The 15277-nt window shown below is 55.6% G+C and overlaps 1 protein-coding gene across 1 annotated transcript in view; it reads right to left on the minus strand.

Annotated features, from left to right (window-relative positions):
• Nucleotides 1–10993, minus strand: part of CACNA2D4 (calcium channel, voltage-dependent, alpha 2/delta subunit 4) — a 79244-nt gene extending 68251 nt beyond the window's left edge. Inside the window, exons 1-5 of the mRNA XM_010845215.1 lie at nt 10863–10993; nt 8858–8910; nt 5802–5860; nt 558–643; nt 97–207 (exon numbers count right to left, since the gene is read on the minus strand). Of these exons, the coding sequence (XP_010843517.1) occupies nt 97–207; nt 558–643; nt 5802–5860; nt 8858–8910; nt 10863–10993 (440 nt within the window). The remainder of the gene's footprint in view (nt 1–96; nt 208–557; nt 644–5801; nt 5861–8857; nt 8911–10862) is intronic.
• Between the last annotated feature and the right edge of the window lie 4284 nt (nt 10994–15277).

Genomic DNA, 15277 nt, shown 5'->3' on the forward strand with positions numbered 1-15277 from the left:
GCCCCAGGGGATCTGGAGGGGGGCGAGGACTGAGATGGGCTGAGGAGGAGAGGGGGGAAAGGGTATCTGGGGCGGGGGGCTGGCCTCGAGGCTTACGTTTCCACAGGGATCCTGACCTGCCCCCGTGTGGGGGACAGGGACGTGCTGGACAGCAGACACAGGAGGATCGCCGTCTTCCGCAGGGAGGCCCAGGTCACAGGGATGGGGCTGGGGTCTGTGTGGTTGCTGGGGGGCCCAGGCATGATGCCCATGTGGGATGAGGCTGGGGAGCAGCCTCAGACCCTGAGCTTTGTCTGCCCAGACCCCTCGCACGGCCCACACCTTCTGCTTCTGGGTCTGGACAAGCCTGTGGTTCCCCAGCTTCCAGTAGGGTCTTGGCTGCAGTGTCTGTGCGTAAGGAGGGGGCTCCCCTGTCTGTCTCGCAGAGGGGTGGCCCCACCTGAGCAGCAGGCTCCCAGGAGAGGGGCTGACTGGAGAGGCTGGAACAGAATGAGCCAGTTAATCCGCCGGCCTCTTCTCTAATCCCCGCCCGGCAGCAGGAGGGTGGAGTCAGGGACCTCAGTGGGATTATCCTGGTTTCAGAAGTGGGGGCCAGCTCACCACGCATGAGCCTGTCTCCCGCGTCACAGAGGCAGACCAGTCTCTGGACCCAGGAGACGACAGAGCGACCCTGACCCTGTGATGAATCTGCTCCTGAAAGCTCAGAGCCATCCTGGGACCCATGTGAGCATCCCTGTTTGCTCAGGGAGGCGAGGGGACAGGGTGTCTCTACGTGGGCTCCCACGTCCAGCCTGCTGCCTTTGGCCAGGTCACAGGTAATGTCCACAGCCAATGGCCCCAAGTCCTCCACGTCTCACCTGGTTCTAGGTCGGGGACCCATTTTCTGGGAAGCTCCAGCCCCCCGCCCCCGCCCTCCCCACCCCTTGCACAGATCCAGCCCCTAATGCACGTCCAGCCACTGCTGGTCAAGGTCTATGTCCATCTGCATCTCAGGTCCTCTGTCTGACTTCCCCCATCCTAGGTGGAGCTGGGGGGACTGTGGGCCACAGGGGTTCAGCCGAGAGGAAGCCAAGCAGGGATACTGCCGGGGTCCAGCCCCGGTGGATCCAGGGAATTCGAAGCGGGGACGGCGTCGGCGAGGATCAGGAAACAATTGCTTAATTAAACGTTAATTAAGGATATAAAGAGTAATAGAATGAGGATAGCTCAGTGAGGAAATTCAGTGGAGAAAAGAGGCTGAAATAAGGATAACTCAGTGAGGAAATTCAGTGGAGAAAAGAGGCTGAATAATTCAGCCAGAAGGTAAGAGAAAGAACGACATGTTGAGACCAAGTTTCGGTGAACAAGGCCCGCACTTTTTTCCAAAGTTGTTTTTATACCTTAAGTTATGCATAGAGGATAATGGGGGAAGGGGTAGAGTCATGCAGTAAGCCAGGCTTTCTTCCTGCAAACTTATCATATGCAAAAGTTTAGGTGATTTGCATCATCTTCTGGCCCGGAGGCCTTTTTCTCTAAAGGTGATTATTCTAAAGTCAGGCGCCAGCCTCCAAAAAGCATTAGATAAAGTTGCATTCCTACAGAGCAAAGGTGTGGTGGGCTATAACAAGAAAAAGAATTAACTCAAGGGTCCCAGGTTACAAACATTAAAGCTACTACTTACACCAATTATATTAATCAATACACTGCCAGGGACACAGCAGGTAAGGGATATGGAGACTTAGCAGCAAACATTGGCCCAACAAGTGAAACTCCCTTCACCAATACAATTTCTAATCAATCTTTTAACTGCTCAAAGGAATCTGTATTTAGACAGTTTAGAACATCTCATGCCTCTCACAGTTTGGAGGCTCTGAGCAATCACATGTGGCCAGAAAAACCTATTCAGGCAGGCTAGAGGACTTCCAAGGGAGTTTGTAGGTTGAAACACTGTCACACCCAGGAATTATTAACTGGAGCTGTAAGCTAACTCTTTTTTCAGAGAGATAGTGGGGGACAGCCCCCCGTAAAGTCAGAGGTGTAGGTGAAAGCACAAAGCAGAAAGTAGGCAGACTCTGGTTTTGGGGTAGATTGCTCGAGAATTTCCAGGGAGACTCCTGAGGCTTGATCCCGCCTTTGCGTATGCCAAGCCTCCTTCCTCATGACCTTTGCCAGGGGTGGAGCTCGCTCCCCGCAGGATACAATGAGTCTGGCTTGTGTAGCCACCTAGACTGTTGTCTCCAGCCATCCTGGCAGGGTGGCTCCAGGGACACTCACCGTCTGCCCTCAGGGCTGCTGCCCCACAACTGGACCACCCCCCAGCAGGAGCGTGACCACCTCACAGCGTCCCCCACTGGCAGTGTGCAGGAGGGGAGGGAAGCAAGACCACAAGCTTGTCTGCAGAAGATTCTACCCACGATGGAATAAAGTGGTCGGTGAGGGACCTGGTTCTCTCCAGGCCTGGTGCTCCTGTTAGGAAGCAGTCGACACTGATTGCCCATAATTATAAACATGACATATGCTGTCTTCTCTTCCGACAGGAATTACACATAACAGGATTTGATGAAAATTCTTGTCTCTGGGGGCCCAAACTGGCAATAGTGCCTTATGAGGCCACATCCACCCCTGCCACCGGTCAGAGTGCTTCTTGGTTGGTGCATCTTGTCCTGATCAAACTCGCTGCTTCCTGCAAAGTGGGGCGTGGGGCTGCCACAAAAGCAGAGAAATGCCCGGAGAAGCAAGGGTTCCCAAGACAAACTCCTGTGCATCCCTGGTGGGGAGTCAGTGCTGCGTGTCTGGAGGGGCAGTGATCGCTATAGATGCTGGAATTTAGCTCCTAGGAATGCTGGGTTTCAGGGGAATTCTGCATACTCTTCATTATGAATCATAACAAATTTAGAAAAAGTGCCACAGAGGCGTATTGGTCAATTAGCAAATAAAAAGAATCTGTGACTTTTCTAGATTTCGTGATTTTTGTGGTATTCATCCACTTCTTAAAGTTTGTCATTTGGAGTGACTCTTTCATTTTATTTTTTAATTTAATTTTTTGTTTTTTCAATTAAAAAAAATATAGTTGATTTATAATGTCTCAGGTGTATAGCAAAGTGATTCAGTTATGCATACACATAGACCACTTCTTTTGGATTCTTTTCCATTATAGGTTATTACAAGATATTGAATATATTTCCCTGTGCTACACAGTAGGGCCTGGTTTATCTATTTTATATATAGTAGTGTTTGTCTGTTAATCTCAAGCTCCTAATTACTCCCTCCCCCAGACTCTGTTATTTTAAATAAATGCTCCCTTTTATGCCTCCCTCTGCACCCGTGTTCTGTGTCTGCTGTGGGTGACCCCCCACGTGACGTGAGCCATGATCCCCTGGCCCGCCCCGCCCCATTCTAGCACCTGCTCACTGCGGCCGCTGCCTGACTCTGACGCTCTAGGCCCTGGAGCTGCTAGGAAGATCTGTCCACATCACAGACACGGGGGTGATTGGTTCCCCAGCCCCTCAGATCTGCTGGGAAGCCCGCAGACTTCTTGCAAAGAAACAGGCTGATGTGATGTTAGGGTGGTGGGTAAAGCACTGGGTGCTGCCCCCACAGGCTGTGTAAAGAAACACGCCTTTCCAGCATCTCTAAGACACAACTCGCTGTGCACACATTGTCCACTCTGGCCCGCTCCAGCTATGGGTCCCCTTACTGCACCACTTATGACTCCCCAGGGCTGCAGGGGCTTGGTGGGGAGGGCAGAGGGCTTCAGAGTTGAGTCCTTCAGAGGGGTCATTTCTTAGCAGGAATAAAATGACCAGAGCAATAGCTAAGGGCATTACCAAACTCAGAGAGGCCTCTGACCTTCAGACCTCAGGGCTCAGCCCTCAGCTGTTGGCCAGGAAGGAGAGAACTTACATCTGGCTTTATTCTTACATCCAGCTTTTATTCCCACAAGGGGAAGAGTATTTCAGTCTTTCATCTCAACTTCCCTAAATTTAACCCTCTTTTCTAGGGAATCTTCCTGGTGTCAGCCCCCCACCATGCCCTGGAGATGTGAGGCACAGATTGGAAGGAAGGGTGGACGTGATGCTTGAGATAAATACTTAGAGTCTATCCAGGGACCCTGGTCTCAAAGCCACCACTCGGCTGAGTGCTGTCATGCCTAAGTGAAGTACTTAGCAGCATAGTATGGATAGAAGAGACATTTATTCTTTCCTTGTGGTGGGAAGAAGGCAAGGAGCAATTTTAGGGAAGGCCTCCATAGTGAAAGGGACATCTGAATTGGGCTTTAAAGGATGAACAGGAGTTCACCAGTTGGAGACTCTTGAAGGGACTGTTATACAGAATGGATAGGATAGGAGAAACAGAAGGAGCAAAAGCAGAGAACCATGGGTATATAATGCTGTAAACACTTTTTTGGTAAGTAGTGAGACTCTCATTGTTTATTACTGCAAAGTTATACTTAGTGGCTTAAAAATAAAAGCAATTATCTCTTTAGCTCCTGAGTGTGTGTTTTGAGCAAGGCTGCACAGAAAAGGCCCATTGGTATCCCACGTGGTGTCAGCTGGGGCAGCTCAGTGGGGGCTGGAGGGTCCATCTACAGGAGGGTTTGCTCATATGTCCCGCAGGTCTGTGCTGGCTGTCGGCTGGGACCTCAGCAGGGGCTGAGGCTGGGAGACCTGCTTCCCCTCCTCTTGGGCTGCTTGATTTTCCTGCAGCACAGGGGCTGGACTCTGGGTTTCTTTGGAAAAGAAACTTTCCTCCAATCACCCCACTGAGTCCTTTTACTATTTTTGTTTTTAAATATTTATTTATTTATTGGCCACATCTTCCGGCATGCGGGATCTTAGTTCCCCAACCAGGGATTGAACCTGTGTCCCCTGAAATGGAAATGCAGACTCTTAACCACTGGACTGCCAGGGAGGTCCATGGAAGCCATCTGAAAACGTAAGTCAGATCATGTCACTCTGCTCAGAGGACCCAGCAGCTGCCCACATCAATGAGAGTAAAAGCCAACGCTTGTTCCACAGTCCCAGGGCCATCACGAGCTGACCCAGCTTCCTCCCAGGCCCGTGTCTTGCCAGCTGCTGCACCACAGCGGCTCCACAAGGGGCCTGAGCCCCCTCCGTGGCCCTGCTTGCCCTCTGCCCCTATTTCTATTGGACAAGTCCTGGAAGGGGGGGATGACAATTCAATTGACTTGGAAAGAGTTTATTAAAGGGACTATTTACAATTAAAAGATGATTGCTCCTTGGAAGAAAAGCTATGACAAACCTAGAGAGCATATTAAAAAGCAGAGATGTCACTTTGGCAATAAAGTCCGAATAGTCAAAGCTATGGTTTTTCCAGTAGTCATGTATGGATGTGAGAGCTGGACCATAAAGAAGGCTGAGCACCGAAGAATTGATGCTTTCGAATTGTGATTCTGGGGAGGACTCTTGAGAGTCCCTTGGACAGCAAGGAGATCAGATCAGTCCATCCTAAAGAAAATCAACTCTGAATATTCATTGGAAGGACTGGTCCTAAAGCAGAAGCTCCAATACTTTGGCCACTTGATGTGAAGAGCCGACTCATTGGAAAAGCCCCTGATGCTGGGAAAGATTGAAGGCAGGAGGGGAAGGGGGTGAAAGAGGATGAGATGGTTGGATGGTATCATTGACTCGATGGACATGAGTTTGAGCAAGCTCTAGGAGATGGTGAAGAACAGGGAAGCCTGGTGTGCTGCAGTCCATGGGGTCACAGAGTCGGACACGACTAAGCAACTGAACAACAACAAGAACATTTACAAAGAGGTGAATAGGGTACTGGGGAAACCTCAGGCACTGCAGTCGCACCAGCAGGACACAGCGGATACTGATCCCCGGGCCTGCAAACCTGGATGGGTTGAGCTGTCCTACAGGAAGAGCTGTCACTCAGAGCAGCTTCAGTCACAATCACCACAAGCTGGGGGGCCCAGGTGCCCATCAACAGATGGTGGGTAAACAGAGCAGTCTGTGCACACAGGGGGATGTGGTTCAGCCTTAAGGAAGGAAGCTCTGACACCTGCCGCACCATGGAGGGGACTTGTGGACATTGTACTCAGTAAAATAAGCCAGACAAAGAGGGACGTGTATTGTGTGATTCCGCTTGTAAGAGGTCCCTGGAGGAGTCAGAGTCATAGAGACAGTAGTAGAAGGGTGATACCAGGGGCTGGGGGTTAGTGTTGGTGAGGGCGGCGTTTCAGTTTTGCAAGATGCAGAGTTCTGGAGATGCTCGCATGGTGGTATGAATGTGTGTGTGTGTGTGTGAGATAGTCGCTCAGTCATGTCTGACTCTTGCAACTCCACAGATTGTAGCCCGCTAGGATCCTCTGTCCATGGAATTCTCCAGGCAAGAATACTGAAGGGTACTTAGTGGTATTGAACTGTATACTTAGAAATGATTAAGATGGTGAGTGGGTTTTTTAAAAGCTGGAGAAAAGGGCACATCTGCAGCTGCCCTGGGCAGGGCCATGTGTCTGGACCCCTACTCAGATCCCCGGAGACCGCTTCTCAGTTAAAACATTCACTGCTACAAGGCACTGGTTCCGGCTCCTGGAGATTTGGAGACTCTGGCCCAGGAGAGTTTGGGCTCAGATTCCCAGTGCCTTTAATCACACATGGCCAATCCTACTCTTAACCCAGGAGGAGGGACAGAGAAATAAGGCCAGGAAGCAGGGTGCTGTGTGTCTAACTGCCATGCACCTCCTCCAGCCCCATACCACCCTGCGGTTACAGGAACCATGCCTTGGATGCAGGTCACAGGCCCAGCATCACCCTGGTGTCAAGCTGGATTTGCTGGCGCTGTGGGACACCAGACCCCCGCCTTCTGCCTATAGAGTCTCAGACCCTTCAAAGCCTGGGGCAGCAGGTGTGTGCTCATTAGAGCCTGGCCTGGCCAGGCAGGCCGCCGGTTGCCCAGAGAGGCCCCTTGGGGACCTGCTGGGTCTATAAATACCTGTTAGAGGAAGTGAGTGTGTTTAGGGGGAGGGAAAGGAGAAGGGAGGCCCCGAGGGGCCTGGGAAGCTAGGGGGACTTGCTGGAAAAGAACTTGGTGAATTTCCATGCTCTCTCAGACCCAGGAGCAGCACAGAGAGGTCACAAGGGGAAACGAGACCAGCTGCCAGCCACTGAGTCCCTCCCGCACCCACAAGTGAGGGCTGGCTCAGAGTTGGGCTGGGGGTGACACGTGGGAATGTGACACGGTCCAGGGCAGAGGCTGAGCAGCACCACGGGGGCAGGACAGGACCGTGCTTCACTGAGGGGACACAGAGGGAACCCACAGCTTCTGTCTTCCCAGCCACTGCCAACCTTGACCGAGTGGGCTCGAGTGGCAGCTAGAAGAGAGGGCTCCAGAAAGTGCTGGAGGCCTGGTGCCTGGTCTTTGCCTGTAATTGCAGGTGGGACTCAGGGCAGAGGCTCCCCTGGTGGCCTCGGCTCCTTCTTGGACTGGGTGGCTTGGACTGGGCTGGGGTATGGTGTCCGCCCAGACTGCCCTGAGCTCCGGCCCCACAACAGGGTTTGCATTTGCTCAGCCTGGTAAGTCCCAGATCCTCTGGGGAGGAGTGATCCAAGTGACCACCACCAGGGAAGGATGCATCTGTCCTTAGAGCTGGGGCCACTGCACTGAATTTAATAGGAAGGCAGGACTCATTGGTAATTAGCCTGTAATTATCCTTTTAAATAGAACAAACATTTTCCTTGCAATCTTACTTAAACGACTCATTTGTTTAACAGACTTCATAGGCAATAAGAGCTCAGGCTCTGGTGTCTGGGTTCTGGGTCTGAATTCTAGCTCATTTCTTCAGCATTGTCATGCAGGGCACCCCATTATCCTTGTCTGTGGAACAGAGATGACATTCCCTATCTGTGTAGGGCAAGTATATATTCAGTGCAGGTAACAGGAAGCCCAGCTAACAAAGGAGGACTGTCAGCACAGAGCCAAGGTCTGGGTGCTTCATCTCTCCACTCTCCCTCCTTTGTATTCTGTGTTCATCCTCTTGTGACACTTGTTACCTCATTGTCGCAAGATGGCTGCTGCCCTTCCAGACATCACATATGAGTTCAAGGCAGGAGAAAGAAGGGCCTTGCCACATGCTTCTATTCTTTTTAGCAGGAAGGCACACATTCTCCCTAGAGTCTCACTGGCCCCCTCTGCTGGCAGACTTTAGCTCTGACATACCGGCCAGAAGTGAGCAACACTGTCACCCGGAGGTATAAGGTGGGCTGGAGAGATGGGAGGGGGACGGTCCCCATCCCCGGGTCTAACGAGTCCCAGGGTCTCACCTGGGGTTGGCGTTGGTACCAAGGAAGACCAAGAGGCCAGATGTTGCTCGGACAGCGTGCCTGCCGCACGCCTGAGCACGGATGAGGTTCTGACCAAGTTCTTAGTGCGGGAGATGGTGCTGAGAAACGGCCTCCATTACTGTTCACACATAAGTTCTCTTCCTGTGCATTGACTGATGGGCAACCCTCCAGCCCAGGATGCCTTCAGGGGAGCTAGCGTGCCTGCTCCTTGAAGAAGAGACCCTGTGCTCCAGGAAGAAAGGAGGAGGCGACTTCACTGGCCAGTGTCCTCCGGGGGGTGTCCCAGGTCTTGCCTAGGGTACAGGGGACTGGAGTTTCAGTCCACGTTGCCCTTGGGTGCTTCCAAGGAAGGGATTCCTGATTCTACCTGGAGAAAGAGTGGCAGAGGTGCTAGTGGGAAGGGAGAGTAACACCCCTCGTCTCTGGGGCTCTCAGTTCCACCCCCCAGAGGATGAGGCCCGGGCCTGGAGGACTGTGTATGGTTCATCCCCGCTCCCTGCCCGAGCTCTGCAGAACCCCCTCATCACGGGGTCCTGCAGCCACCCTGGCCCTTCCTGTCTTGTCACTGTCCTCACACCGCGGCCGATCAGCAGGCCAGTCGCCCTCGATGGGGAGGGTGCTGTGACACATCCCGGGTGGGTAGGGGGAGGCCTGGGGGGGGCAGCCGTGCAGCTCTTCTGCCCACCCCAAGCGTCAGCAGCTGTGTGGGAGCCACACGTGAGCGAGCACAGGCAGCTATTGGTGCCGGGGGAGCCTCTCGGCAATTTTGGGAAGTGCAGCTAGAGGCTCATCCCTCTTAGCCTAAGCCGTGTCCTCATTTCCCCTGAGCGGGAGGGGGAGAGTGCGGGGGCGGGAGGCAGAGGGCAGCGAGAGGGGGGCGCCCAGGGCCTCTGCAGCCAGATGTTTGCAGGCTCACTCGACCGTGACCACCGGCCTCTGGGTCCCGTGCTCTCTGTTCTTCCGGCTCACTGCCTTGATCTCTCCTTTCGTGGGGCCTCCTGGTTCCCTGGGGGCTTCCCAGGTGGCACAGTGGTAAAGAACCTGCCTGCCAATGCAGGAGACATAAGAGACACAGGGTTGATCCCTGGGTCTGGAAGATCCCCTGGAGGAGGGCGTGGCAACCCACTCCAGTATTCTTGCCTGGAGAATCCCTTGGACCTGGTGGGCTGCAGTCCATGGGGTTGCAGAGTCAGACACGGATAAGCAACTTACCGCGCATGCATGCCTGGTCCCCTGGAGAAGCCACATACCATGCAACTTTGTGAGCCATCTGGGACCCTCTTCACTTTTCCCATCTGTTACCCCTGCTCCCCCCATCCCCGTCCATTTCTCATTTTCTCTTCTTGTCAGGACCCAGCAAACCCTCCTGCCATACATTGGCTCTGTCGGGGTTGGGAGCTTGGAGCCACGAGGATAGCAGGGCTCTCTCTGGGAGGGGGAAGCCCACAGGCTGCCAAGGAGGCGGACACACGAGAAACTTCTAACCCGAGGTGAGTGTGGCCATCTGAACATCACTCTCATCTCTTCCATCAGTTATTCATCTTCTCCTCTCAGAGGAAGCCTGTTTGCTTTGTTCACTATTCCCAGCACTGAATCAGTACAGATATATACAGCAAGTGTCCAATCAATGCTCCTGGAGTAGAAGAAATCTGGTTGCGGATCAGAGCCCTGCAGGGAGCCTGCCGGAAATGCAGGTCCCTAGGCTGCGTCCCAGGCCTGCGGGTCCAGGTCTCTGCCTGGCGGTCCCGGCACCTGGAGCACCCCCTTAGCTGTGCTGCCCTCCGCAGAGGGAAGGATGGGTCAGCTTGGGGACCAAGTTCTGAACAGCCGCCCAGAGTGAGGACAGAGGTTCCCTGGACCGGGCGCTCCCACCCCCAGCAGCACCGTCCAGTGCGACACAGGAGTGACCGCAGGGAGCGCGCAGGGTGAGGGGCTGTGGGGACAAACAGCTGACTGGAAACGGCAGATTCCATGTGCAGACGGCGAAGGATGAAAAGTGTAAACAGTTCTCGTGGGAAGAAGGATTTGTAACATGATCGTAATGACGTAAATTAAAAATACACACCCTGGGCTTGGCAAGGATTTCTTAAAACACAAAAAGCACTAAATTGTAAGAGAAAATTTAATGACTTGGGCTTCTTTAAGATTAAGAGCATTTATAATTGTGTCAAAATGAACCAATAGAAGATCGAAAGACAATAGACTGAGAAGGCGTCTCTCTCTCCAGCAAAAGACTCCACGGGGACGCGAATAGGATGGGGACAAACCCACACTGAAAAGGGGGCAAGAAAGTGCTGGAGCGTGGCCCCAAGACCACGTGTGTGCGGCCAGGACCACACGTGCAGAACCCGTGCTCCACATCTGGAGTTACCTGGGAAACACAAGCTAGACCACCGGACACCACGCGCCACATCAGAGGGGATGGGTTAGAACTGGAGGGGCTGCTGTTGGGGTGGGGAGTCACGGGACACCATCTGCAGCCTATCTGGGCGGGGGCTGCTTCCCGGCGACCCCTCTGCTCTCAGGAACAAGCTCGGACCTGCACCGGGAGCCGTGCACAGAAGTGCTCACAGCAGTGCTGCCTGGACGCCCTCGAAGGTCCGCCCCGGGTCTAGCAGTTCAGAGGTCCTCGAAACCAACCTCTCAGACAAGGAGCCGGTGTGGAGTGGAGCACGGGAGCTGGAGAAGGCCACCAGGACCATGGCTACGTGACCCATTTGTGTGAAATTCAGGAGAGAAACACAGCGGTGAGGGTTGAATGGTGCCCCCCACCCAGATTTGTAAGCCGAGGTCCTAACCCCCGGGACCTGCGGATGTGACCTCACTCGGAGTTCGTGGAGCAGCATGGGCCCTCATCCTCCACGACGGATGTCCTTCTGGAGGGGACTCTGGGGCAGAGGCATGAGGAGGGTAACACTGCGTGAGGGGGAAGCAGAGCCCAGGTGGTGGCTCTGAGCCCTGAGAAGCCCCCTCCCATCTGCCCCCAACACCCTTAGATGGCCGAAAGCCACCGGAGGTGAGCAGATGTGTGGACCAGTTGTCCCTCAGAAGGAGCCAGAGCTGCTGGCTTCTCCGCCTGACTTCCGGCCTCCAGATCCCAGACAATACATCCCTGCTGTTAATCCTGGGGCGCTCTGCCGTGCACCCCAGGGGCCACTCCAGCGGCTGCTGGGTTCTGAACCCCCTTCTAGTCCTGGGGTTCCACTCCCAACCCTCTGGCCTCAAGGAAAACTTCCCCACCACGAGGGAGGGGACTGGAGCTGAAAGGGGCTTCCAGAGTGGGTTTTGGAAGGGGTGTGGGGTGACTGTGGGGCCCCCCCCGGGCAGTGGGGTCAGACTACAGGGGTCACTGCTCAGGGAGGCTCAGGAGATTCCGCCAGGGGTAGGATGGGCAGTTAGGAAGGGTGCCAGTGGGCTGATGGGTGTGCACGCAAACACGATGGGCATCTTTGTGGCATGTGTGTGCATGTGTGTGCACGTGCATGCGTGTACATGTGCGTGCACATGTGTGCATGTGTGTACACACATGCATGTCCTGAGGAGACTGAGAAGCTACAGGGAAACACAGGGAGGGCCCCCAGCTGCGGAACTGGTCCCTGTCGACCCCAGGCCCCTCTTCCCTTCCCTCTTGGGCTTTCGGGAACCTTCCTTAATTAATGCCTGCAAAATGCTCTCAGATGCTGGAAGCAGCAGTAGCAGCTTTATAAATAAACACTGACTTCTGAAGGTTGACTAATGCCCGTGCCCTTGGGTGTGGGGAGAGCGTGGGGCTGGGGGAGGGGTGGCAGAGGAAGTCCCCAGAGCATGAGGTGGTGTCCCAGACAAGGTCGGGACTCCTCCTGGGGCTGTGTCCCTAGCAGCAAAATCAAGACTGTATCTTTATCTTCACAAGGTCCTCTCTCTTCTTTCCCATCCGGCCTCTGGCCAGGGTTGCAAAGTGGCCTCCAGCAAAGCTTCAGGGCCTTTGGGAGAAGCAGGCAGGGCCGCATGGCTGGCCTGGTCCACACATGACCTGGCCACTTCTTGAGGGCGGCCGGGAAAGGCCCATGACCTGCCCAGTGACCCTTCAGAGGTAACACCAGCAGCAAAGCCACTGGTCTTCGAGTGTCCTTCAAAGACCCCTGTCCAGGGGCAGAGGCAGAGGCGGTGGGGGCCGTGTCACAACCGGCACCCTGGTCAGCTTGGGGCTGACCTTTCCTGAACTTACACCTTAACCAGAAAGGAAGGCCCTTGGAGGACACGGTGGGCAGGCAGGCGGGGCTAGACGAGGCCACGTTTGGTTCAAACCCTCACTGACGGGGATGCTGTGGCTGGGGGCCTGGGTCAGTTCCACCCAGAAATGAGCAAACGAACCACAGAGTCAGGCCTGGACTCAGCCTCCTGACCTGAGGAGCTGCTCACTCACAGCCCCGAGCCTCCTGGGTGACCGGCGTGTGTACACGGCGATGTGGGCAGAGACCACCCATCCAGTGAGCCTAGGATGCCCACGTCTGGCCTCTGTCTGGACGGTGACCAGACTGCTTGGGCTCAGAGCAGCCTGGTTCACGCGGTCCCCCTGCTGATGGACACAGGTGGACAACAGAGAGGACTGAGGTCTGGGACCCTTGGCCTCAGCTTGGAAAGGACCTCTGTCTGCTGCACACTCCCGCTCCCCAAAGTCTGGGGGCTAAACCTGTCGTTGTGCTGTGGACATGATCACTCTGCTCCTGGGGGGAGGGGGGAGGGTAGTCCCCTAGGACCTGTGAGTTCTGAACCCAAACTCGAGCACCAAGTGGCCACAGCGGCACCTAGACTTTGGATCGCTGGGCCAGGAACAGCAGAGAGCGCCCCTGGGCGTTGCTTACCTTCTGTTACCAAGCCCACCCCTGCAGTTTCTCACTGGGGACGCGGATGTCCAGAGCAGGGTGAGGTCTGTAGATGGTTGACAGCCCAGTGCCCCCGAGAAGTGGGTCTCCCAGGCCCTGCTCTGTCCTCTGCCGCCCAGCTCTGGGCACTCACGTCGGGCAGGGCCCCGATGGCATCCGGGCCTGGGCAGTGGGGGGAGGTGGGGGGTGGTCCAAGGCCCTTTGCTGCCCCATTTCTACTGATTAAACCTGGTGCCTACTGGCGGGGCCACTTCAAAGTGGTTGCTCCTCCCTCAGGAGGACCCTGGGGACCCCGGGTGGGCAGGGGCCATGCTTGTCAGGGGCCTGTCCAGGAAACACACGGAGATATAGCCCCTCTGCCCAAGGAGGTGGGGGCCCGCTCAGGAAACACTGCTCTGCTCCAGTGATGACTTCACTGTCCCTGCGGCAGAGACACAGGGACGGCATTTCCGGGGCTACCGGTTAAGGGAGGATACAGGGGCTGGGAGAGATCTCCTGGAACTCCCGGGCTCATCGTCACAGGACACGTGGAGCCTGGTCCCCTGGCTGCTGGGCGGCGCCCCGGTCCTCAGAACGTCACCCCCACCCAGGCGTCGGGCTATGTCTTCCAGGGTTGTGTGCGGGCTCAGCTAGCTGGGACCTCATCTTTCAGATCTGAGAGGTCCCGCCGCCCCCTCACATGTCCATCCAGCACCTGCCAACCTCGGGGAAGCCCACCTTGACTTGCCCCACGTGGCTGCTGCAGCTTCTGGCTCACAACTGCTGGCTCCCACCCCTCTCACCATCCAGAACATTCTCTCCTCCCTCCCACAGTGCCCCAGTTAACTCCCACAGGGGGCTGGTTGCGTGGCGCTCGAGCTGCCACCAGGGGGCCGGTCAGCCGTGCGTGGCTTTTAGCCTCCTCCCCACCCCGCCGCACCCGGAGTTTTAGGACCACAGTCTGCACAGTTTTTATTTGTGTGCTTTCCGCAAGGCTTTGTTGGGAGGCATTACTCATAACTCAGTTTGGTGAAAATCTATCTGGATACTCACGCTTGAGGTAAATATACCAAGTGTTTGTAACCACCTCTCTCACCCCACCCCGCCTACAATTGTAAGAGAGGGTGCTGAGCATCGGAAACCAGAAAACCAGGCACTCAGCAAATGCTGGGGACCCACCCCCCAGTGTAGCCAGGCGACTCCATGACGCAGAGCTGCTGAGCCTGCTGGCTGCCGACAACACGAGACCTCAGAGACGGCTCTGTGCACCAAGGCCGGAGACGCACCCAGCTTCTCTGAAAAGGAGGGGGTGGCACAGGTCTGCATGGAGTGTGTGCGTGTGCATGCTCAGTCGCTCAGTCGTGTCCAACTCTTTGTGACCCCATGAGCTGTAGCCCGCCAGGCTCCTCTGTCCATGGGATTTTCCAGGCAAGAATACTGGAGTGGGTTGCCATTTCCTTTTCCGGGGGCTCTTCCTAGACCAGGGATTGAACTCAGGTCTCCTGCATTGGCAGGCATCAGATCTTTTAACCACTGAGATACTTGGGAAGCCCTCTGAACAGAGCAGGCAGGTGGAAAGGCAGGCGGCTGCTCTGCTGGTGAGTGAGCAGCTGGGTTGTAGAGGTGACGCTGTGCCCCCACCCCACCCCGGGGGCTCCACGGGTCAGTTCTGGGCTCCCCCTCCCGCCTGCATCTGGGTGACACCCGGCCGGACCACCTGCACACTGGTGTTCAGAGGCCCGAACCTGACGTGACAGCACCTGCCCTGGGAGCTATGCACCAGGGCCACCGGCCTTCATGGTGCGGGCCGACGTGTTCTCTGGCTGGGCTGGCCTGCGGCTGATCTTCCTGTGCAGGACGCATGTCCTCCTGCCTGTCCTGGGACAGGACCCGCGGGCTGTGACCAGTGTCTGAGGGAGAGGCGGTCACCCGCTACCAGGGATGTGGCCCCTGGCCTGGAGTCCATGCCGGCGCTGGGGGGTCGTGCAGAGGCGGCCCAGTGGGTGGGCGTCACAGGGCCAGGCTCGGGATGTTCCTGAGGATGCTGATGAGCGGGGAAGAGCGGAGCGCAGACCTGCAAAGACCGTCCAGGACAGAATATCCCTTCAGCATCTCCTCCTCTAGCCTCACAATGAGGGCTTC

This window comes from Bison bison, unplaced genomic scaffold (assembly GCF_000754665.1).
Source record: "Bison bison bison isolate TAMUID 2011002044 unplaced genomic scaffold, Bison_UMD1.0 scf7180017864213, whole genome shotgun sequence".
Classification (NCBI taxonomy): Eukaryota; Metazoa; Chordata; class Mammalia; order Artiodactyla; family Bovidae; genus Bison; species Bison bison.